This window comes from Micromesistius poutassou (genome assembly GCF_964030765.1).
Source record: "Micromesistius poutassou genome assembly, chromosome: 2".
Lineage (NCBI taxonomy): Eukaryota > Metazoa > Chordata > Actinopteri > Gadiformes > Gadidae > Micromesistius > Micromesistius poutassou.
In genome coordinates, this window is record NC_140272.1 from 1,800,358 (window position 1) to 1,809,463 (window position 9,106).

A 9,106-nucleotide genomic window follows, 5' to 3' on the forward strand; every position below is an offset into this window, starting at 1 on the left:
TGGTTTAAAAAGTATTCCTCTCTTTGGGCTGAATATCGTAAATTATGTGAATACAGATATGTAGCTTTTCACAAACATGTCACCTATGCAGCTCTTCATTTCTTAAATAAGACTCTATTGCTTGCCGTTACAGCTCTATGTTTGATTGCATTGTCTCTTTTCATGCACTGGTCAGACCTGCAGTATCCCATATGCTGTACATAGGCTACTTAAAAGACAGAACCAATAAATATTTTTTTTGCTTGACACATGAGTGGATTCTTTATGTGCCTTTTCTTTGTGACTACAATGAACTATAAGATTGTATGTGCCCTACCGAAAAACTTCTGATTTTATCTAGATAATTCTGCATTATCTGTGACATCCCGTTATGAAAACAACAGGTAAGCAAAACGAATAAATAACCCTAACCCAACAGATAAACACAACATAACATAAATAATGGTCAATATTCTGGAAAATACAACACAACCAGAGACCTTAAGGGGAAGAAGCCAAGAATTGGAGTACCTCTTCTTTAAGAGCAGAGAAATCAAGCTGTGAATCGTCTGGCATCTCTGGATACAGTCCTGTAGAAAAAGAAAGAAAATAAATCAGAAACGCTATCATTTACCTAATGTCCACACTGGCCCCTAGAGGCCACCAAGCGAAGAACATGAAAGGAGGAGAACAATGTTTACCATCATTTAGCCGACGCTTTTATCCAAAGTGACTTAGTGAGCGTTCAGAGACAGGTCATTAAAGAGCATGTAGAAGTTAGGCATTTTGCTCAAAGATGCCAGCAAATATTCGTAATCGGACCTAGTAACTTTCGTTTGCGTGTGAAATACATTTTTCCACTGCCCTCTCACAGCTGCGTGTGCACTTTGCGGTCTGTCACAGTTATATATCACAAAGATCTCTGGACATCCAATGCGACCTGTGGAGCCGTCAATCAACAGCTCCCCTGCTGTTGGTGGAACAGAGATGACATATGGACTACTCACACATGACTGGTGTGCACGGTTGACAGCAGCTCAAATCGGATGGTGGCAGGTCATGATGATGTCATCCCAGGTCTGACCTGTGGCGAGGAATGACATTTGACATGTCACATGAATTAGCTCCATTTGTAGCTCAATACGGTCTTCAGCAGTGGAAAAAACAGTGATATTTATTTTCCAAAAATGCTCAAAAGCAGCATATTCTCCGTTGAACAGCATGTTGTATAAGCATTATTATTTTTTTATCTATTTTTACAAACGGTTGAATATTATGCGCTATTGCGCTATCAACAGTATGAGATGGAGATCAGTAGGTCAACGAAACGGTGTACAGGATTTTATAAGCATCTTTTTCCTATGAAAATACGCCCCCTGGTGGCTGTTAAATAAAATAAAACGTTAACGATACCAAGAGCCGTGACCAGCCACATACTCACACAACACACACAGGCCTCACCAGCACCCTCCAGTGCTGATGTATAACAACAACTACCCTCTACTGCCCTTTCGCTGAACAATGTCATGAGTTAAGACTTCGAAACGTCCTTGGGTAATCAGTGTCCATGCCCACGTCAAATAGGCCTGCACGCTGTTATTATTGTTTTCAAAACACAATTTTACTCAATGCTCTTTGTAATTTTTTCTATTTCTATATGTTGTCACTGTAACATTCAACCTTAAAGCCGTCAATTTGCTACTGTGGGCCTGCCGCCTGATAGGCAAGATCCAGGCAATATGTAAAAATGAGATGAATAGTGGGAAAATGTTGGGCTATTAACTCATACATTCAAAAACATTAAACAAAATTAATAAAATAATCAAGTTCAGAAAGCATGCAGGTCATTCGATATGCATCCAGCTGGGTCACTTTTACGCATGAGGCCTGCTATAATCATACATGTTCAGCTTAAGTGGTGCAGTTTTGAGGTAGTTTCCTACCGCACTTTCAAACTGCTAATTCTCTGCAGGAAGTGTTAATCACTCGCCTCGCCGTTAACCGAGATGCTAATCCCAGTTAGCTTAGTGTGACTGTGGGCACGCGGGACACATCCAATTGGTCTCGTTTATTTTAGCTTTCTCCCCAGAAGCTTATAGACGCCTCCAAGCTGCCACACCAATCCCATTTGGGACTCAGTGAGGTGGGCCACATGCTCAGAATATGTAAGATAACAACGTTTTTTTATTACCCTGTTGTATATTTAAACTGAACGAAAACATGACCGTTATGTATATGCGTCTGTTGGGTGTGTGCTGTGACCTGAGTCTGTTGGGTGTGTGCTGTGACCTGAGTCTGTTGGATGTGTGCTGTGACCTGAGTCTGTTGGGTGTGTGCTGTGACCTGAGTCTGTTGGGTGTGTGCTGTGACCTGAGTCTGTTGGGTGTGTGCTGTGACCTGAGTCTGTTGGGTGTGTGCTGTGACCTGAGTCTGTTCGGTGTGTGCTGTGCGATCGAACGTCGTCAAAGCCGCCTGTGTTCTTTTCAGTCGAGTACGCATGGATTGAGTGAGTTGAATCGGCCATGACCAAATCGGTCCGACTGCCTTTTTTGCCGACGATGGGCAGTCAGAATGGTGTATCCGGGCCTTTATAAAGGGCTATTCTGGTATGGATATCATTTTAATGTTAGATGTTTGTCTTTAGGGAGAAGTATCTGTAAAATATCGTCAAAGTGGCAAGAAAATACATTGTATATTCCATTGACAGTCTTTTCAATGTGTTTATTTATTGTAATACATGAATAATATCAATTTCTGCTTAAAGTTAGAGTTTGTCAAAGGTAGTTCGGATGGGTTAAAATGCATTATGGGTTAAAATATCGCCAGACCGACCATGAGAAAAACCTGGATGTGTGCTGTTTAATCACACTCGCATCAGTGTCAACTAAGTCGATAATAAGGAAATGTAACAACACGTCACAATAAATCATAGGAGGTAGTGCCGGGGCCGCAGGGGGGTCAGTATGCCATTTATCATGACCTTACGATCTGACCCCTGACGTCCGTGTGGAGGTGCAGTGAGCCTCTCCACACGCACGTCCGATTGAGAGTGACAGGTGCCATGTCCGACACATGCTCGTAGCTTTAGCTCCGCATTACGTACGAGGTGGGAATCCAATTTGTGAGGGTTTATAGATTAGGGGGGGGGGGGGGGGGGGGGGGGGGGGGGTTGGTTGTACAAACCCCTCCTCGTTAACAGCATGTCGGGGACCTTTTTTTACATTAAGCGGATAGAGAGAAGCTCCTTGGAATCCCCCGTGGAGACGTTGACAAATTAACCAAGATCTATTGATAAATGCTGCATATTTGCCCTTTGCTTACATCACTCTCTCTCTCTCTCTCTCTCTCTCTCTCTCTCTCTCTCTCTCTCTCTCTCTCTCTCTCTCTCTCTCTCTCTCTCTCTCTCGTTTTTTTTTCTCTCTCTCTGGTTTTAGTATTTTATCACCCAGTTCGTACATAAGATGTTTGTGAGCGGTGTCCAGTCAGGGAAAAGAGAAGGTTGAACGGGCCTATGAGAATTTGTCCGGTGCAGATTATTAACCCATCAACAATTGTAAGAAGGAAGCCAAAATTGGATTAACAAAAATTCTAAATAATGTTTTTAATAATAATGAGTTTTAATTTGTGTTGTGGATTTTCCCCCTCAACGTTATAGCAGTGAATAGTATCATCTTCTCTCTATGATAAAATGTCCTCACTACGGGCCATAAATCCCCAACGGTTGCCTCTTGATTCAAACACAGAGCATCAGAGCCACTAATCAGCAAGGTAGGTCTTTTAGTGCACTTAGTGAGGGGATCAACAGACCAACTTCTCCCCCCCCCCACCTCCCCCCTAGATGAATTATTACAAACAAGATTCATATGTTGATTTTAAGAAATGCACTTGAAGCCTCCTCGTTCAATACTTACTAAGGGATTACCTTAGGTGACTTAAAATACTGTTTACTGAACTAACTATATAGCGACACACAGGGTCTGACACAGGCCACATGCTCAGTGAAGGCCTTCCCTCAGCACTGAGTTCTCATGGTTAGCGTTAACAAAGTTCAACGTAACTGCCTTGTCATAACTGCACATCCATTTTGATTTCATCTTTTGCCAAAACAACAAAAAACACCAACGAAAGGAAAAGGGGGTTGCTTTTCTTGTTCACACACATACAATTAATTCTAACTGTCTTATCGTAATTATTCTAATAATTATTCTATCTCTGTTTTAACCAATGTTTCCTAAACGTTATCTGTTTGACATGCTGACCACTGGGATGTGTTAGATTAGCTTAGCAGTGATAATTTCATGGAGTAATTGAGTTTGGGAGTCCATTGGTTTTTCAAGTAATCACATCACAAGTCTGGAAAGGTCTAATGAAGTAAACTCAGGAGGTCATGTAACCACACCCACCTGTGTTTGACAGATCATAAAGGGATTGCTGTAGGTACGCCAAACACTGGTGGGTGTGGGTTAGTGAACAGCCGGCCTTAGTTGAAGGGTTGCGTCACTGAACGCAACGAAGATTCAACGCCAATCAATACACAAACAACATAAATCAAGGGTTTTCCGGTTGAACGGTAACACAGGAAATCAAAACAATCTAACATGAACACACCCTGTCATGAACTCATATAAAATATGCTACAAACGTAGGACATGGTCTCAAATAGGTAAATATGTTGCATAATGTGTGCTAACACGTTGATCTGTGTCACGCGTGGTGATCTGTGTCCCGGTGACAGCTATGCTGGGATTTCTTCCACATGCGTCCCACTAGGAGACTTCCTGTCTCAGCGCTGAGCCTCCTGACCAGCTGCCTCCCAGCCCGCACGCATTCATCCATTTAAAACCAGGTTAGGTGCGTCCAAACTTAAAGGATAGCGTCCTAATGAAATAGATTGGCAGCGGCCCCTCGGCAAACGTAACGCGTGCTCAGTAGCTGACGGCTGGTGACGTTCTCAAAAGGCAGGATTTGTTCACTGTTGACAAAAAGAGCACCTTCCTCTCAGACACCATTTCCCAATTTTACCCATTTTACCAAGATCCTTATTTCTTCATAAAACATTGACATTTCTGATGGTTTTATATTGAGGTGTTGTGTTATCTTATCTTATCATGGATGAAATGGGGGAAGGTGTCTGGTACATTTAGGCATTTCTTGAATCTCAAGGACAGGATCAAAGGCAAACGGTGAAACGAAACAATGAAATAAATTGTAAAACTTAAACACACGCCTACACTCTTCCTTCCTATGTTTGTTCTCATTGGCTGAATCATGTGGTTGCTTGAAAATCTAGGGGTGAAACCAGGGGTGTTATCCATTTAGGATTATATTCCATACAGGCTCTGACCTCTACAATAGTAGAGAGGGGATTTATCAAAACTCATTAGGGTCGGGCGGACACAAAGTCAAGATTTAGTGTGCAACTTTTAAATGAGTGATATGGATTGACACTTGTGTCAATTGAAGTGATGTTATTCCCAGTACACCATACTTCCCAGTATGAAGTGAAAACATGTTTTTTCCCTTCATACTGGGAGTGTTCTGAATGTCAGTGTCTATATCTGGCGGGCTCTGGTTCCTCTGGCCTAATGGCGATACACACTTCCTGATCTTTGGTCGTCAGTATAGTAAAAGTATACAGGGTAAAATAGTAAACACTAAGTAGAAAGAGGGAGGGCTCTGGTGTCTCTCGTCTTAGTCTTCTGGAGAGTAGCCCATGCTATCTGAATTGTTGATAGCACCAGCGGCTGAAGTAAATAGGACATGACAACAAAATCATATGCATGCATTTATTTATATACCTATGGCTAAGTGTTGTAGTCAATTATAAAATACAAGATGACAAAATCCATAAAATAATTGATGTACTTTCCACCAAAAATATACATTTGTTTGTTCCTGAAAGCATGATGGTCCTTTAACAGTATTAATGTGTGTTCCCATCAACTTGAAAATACTTTTTTTCTAGAGAACACCAAGACATTGTGCTTAGAGCTCAGAAAACCATCTTCCAGAAAATGCCATTTCCTGCCGTGATGGCCTAATGTAGGTGAATGACTCGGCCTGCTGCTGATTCTGAGCATGCTCACACACACACACACACACACACACACACACACACCCAAATGCACACACAAACACCCCCCCCCCCACACACACACACACACACACACACACACTTACATACACCTCACAGGTGATACATCAACAAGCAGAACCGAGCGATCGCAATGAACAAATGATACGGTCCAGACTGTACCCTTGGGTCACATTGGAATAAATGGTTGCTATCAGGTGTCCTGTTTTTTCCTCAGATATGGTGAGTTTGGTTCAACCCATGGAAACAGTTATTCCAAATCAAGTAGCATGGAGAAGAATGTCCAGAGATTGTAAAAATGTCTTTGCATTCAGAAACCAGAAACCAGAAAAGCACACTGTTTTCAGGTTATCTTTACGATGCTGTGGACACACTGGAGACTTCTGTCTTGCTGCCAGAGACTGAGGACTCATCATCCACAGCGCTTCCCATTCCAATGGTGCTAAGCATGCAGTTACGGAACTGGAATGAGACAAAAAACATACATTTGTTTAGCGTACAACATACGTCAGGTTACAGGGTTGTAGAAACTGGAAGTAAAAAGGAAAAGTGGACTGGTAATGTGAGTGATTAACCCACCTGCTTGTTGAACAGAACATAGATGATGGGGTTGAACAGCGCTGAGCTCTTTGCAAAGAAGGCAGGGATGGCCATGCCGACGGCAGTGAAACCGGCTCCCCTGTTGAAGAAGATCCAGGCGGCCAGAGAGGCATATGGCACCCAAGCAACCAGGAAACCAAGGACCATCAGGATGCACATGCGTGTCACTTCCTTCTCAGCCTTCTGGGTGGAGGCAGATTCCTGCTGCTGGGCTGCAGCCTATATATGGTGGAAGAGAACATATGCAAAGAGACTATAATACAACACTGACACACCAGGGGCTTTAAAGGTACTTATAAAAAAAGGAAATAGTTGTCACGTATTAGTACAATTCCAATAAACACGTTTTGGATACTGGTCACTTACAGCTTTGACTGTCAGCACAAGACTTCCGTAGGTGAAGGTGATGAGGAAGACTGGAACGAGGAAATGGCAAACAAACAGGTAGACGACGTAGGACTCATTGTTGTAGCCTTCAGCCAGGGTGTAGTAGTCTGGTCCGCAGGAGCACTGCATGCCCTCTGGAAGGTACCTGTAGAACAGCAGGGAAGAATCATCAGAATAAAATATACCCACATGATCTCTCTGGTCAGATCACTATGACTAGAACAAGGGGCCATTGTTTCATAAATACCTGGACCACCCAAAGAGGGGAGGGCCGGCGCAAGCAAAAGCCATGAACCAGGTGAAACCAACTCCGGCACCGGCGTGGGTGTTGGTGAACTTGAAGCTTCCCATGGGTTTGCAGACCACAATGTATCTCTCCACAGCCAGGACCACCAGGGACCACAGAGCCACTTGGCCTGGTATGAGAAGGTTGAATATTAAAAAAGGGTGGCAATTTAAATGTTCATAAATCAGTAGCCATGTGCATGAGGCTTGCAAGCCCACCTAGTGCTAATCATTCTTTGCTAGTTTCTAAACTAGTTTTGTTTGATTAACTGCCCTTGTGACGCTGAGGTAGATTCAGGTGTCTAGCTCATTTCATACTTCATCGTCCCTGTGGATAGCCATTGCAAGTTCTGCCTCCAACACAATGATAGAGAGACTATTATTGCCAAAATAAGGCAGGAAGGGGTTCTGGTCTTTACCTCCAAGCGTAGCCATGAATCCCTCCACGGCGCACGCGGTCGCTCCCAGAATGAAGTAGCCGCTGAGGGCAGAGGTGATGGTGATGGTGAAGCCGAAGCAGCACATGATGAGACCAGCCACAGCCAGGTTGACCAGGATGAAGTTCAGGGGTTGTTGGAGCTTCTTGTTCTGGAACGTGACCAGCAACGTGAGAGCGTTGATGGGGGTTCCAGTGCAGATCAGGAAGAACATGTAGATCGCCAACATCTTGAACATGATCGGATCAGCAAGATAGTACTGCTGGTATTCAAAGGGGCTTCGTACAAGCCCAGTCCTGTTGGACATGGGGATGTAGAAGTTCTTTCCCTCTGTGCCGTTAGGCTCATTGTGTCCACTGTCCCAGCCCATCTCTAGAAGCTCCAAGCAACCGTCTTGATCGACTCCACAAGTGAAGGCCGGTTGTGAGTCTTTATACCTTCCAACTTAGCCTTAAACTGGTAAACGTTAGATTACTGAGGGATTGGGAGGTGGGCTTGCGTTAAAAAGAGGCGGATAATTGATCTTAACACTTGAAAGAAAATACACTGCAGCGCTCTATCCCTCTGTGCTACTTTCTAGTTAAGTCCCCTACCATAATCCTGAGTTTTTTGACCTACAAACTGTTTGTTTGTAGGTCATGAAGTAACTAGCAAATGTCTTTCCTGCAGAAAATACTATGTGGATGGAATAACACTGGAGAACGTTGACACAGTAGACTCACATGCTGAGGAGAGAAGTGAAGCATTCACGGCTGTTCACATCGATGGCAAGCCCATCAAAATGAAAGTCGATACAGGGGCCAAATGCAATGTCATATCATAAGATACATTTAAACGTGTGAAGAATAGGGAGGAAATAGAATAAATGTTAAAAATCACCAACTTGGTGGCATATGGAGGAAGTCGGATTAACACTGTGGGTTCAGTTGTTCTGTCATGTCACCTACTAGGCCAGACATATGCACTATAGTTACTATACTACAGTTCTACATTGTGGAGAGAAAAAAGCAACTGCATCCAGGGCTCAACAGAGGCCAATGAGACCAACCAATAAACCAATAAATTAAAACTAAAACTGTTGAATCTCCACAAGTTTAAATGACATCAAAAATCTGTTTAGATAAATTTAAAGATGAGTGTCGATTTGTTTATTGTTTGAACAAAGTTCAACGGTGATGATAATTAATTTCTTCAATGCCTTATTTAGACCACATGATATTCAAGCTAGCATCAGTACCTCATTGGAACACATATTTATATTAGTGCTAAACACCAGTCCTGAATAGCCTCTTGTCTACACATTGAGTGGTCAACACAACAACAA

The 9,106-nt window shown here is 43.0% G+C and overlaps 1 protein-coding gene across 1 annotated transcript; it reads right to left on the reverse strand.

The window, feature by feature from the left end:
- Window positions 1-6,427: 6,427 nt before the first annotated feature.
- On the reverse strand, window positions 6,428-8,152 carry LOC311338663 (green-sensitive opsin-like; the record flags this gene model as incomplete). Its single annotated transcript, XM_084463945.1, has 5 exons — window positions 6,428-6,535; window positions 6,653-6,892; window positions 7,040-7,205; window positions 7,308-7,476; window positions 7,765-8,152. The coding sequence occupies 5 exons, from the start codon at window positions 8,150-8,152 to the stop codon at window positions 6,428-6,430; spliced, it is 1,071 nt and encodes a 356-aa protein (XP_084320071.1).
- Between the last annotated feature and the right edge of the window lie 954 nt (window positions 8,153-9,106).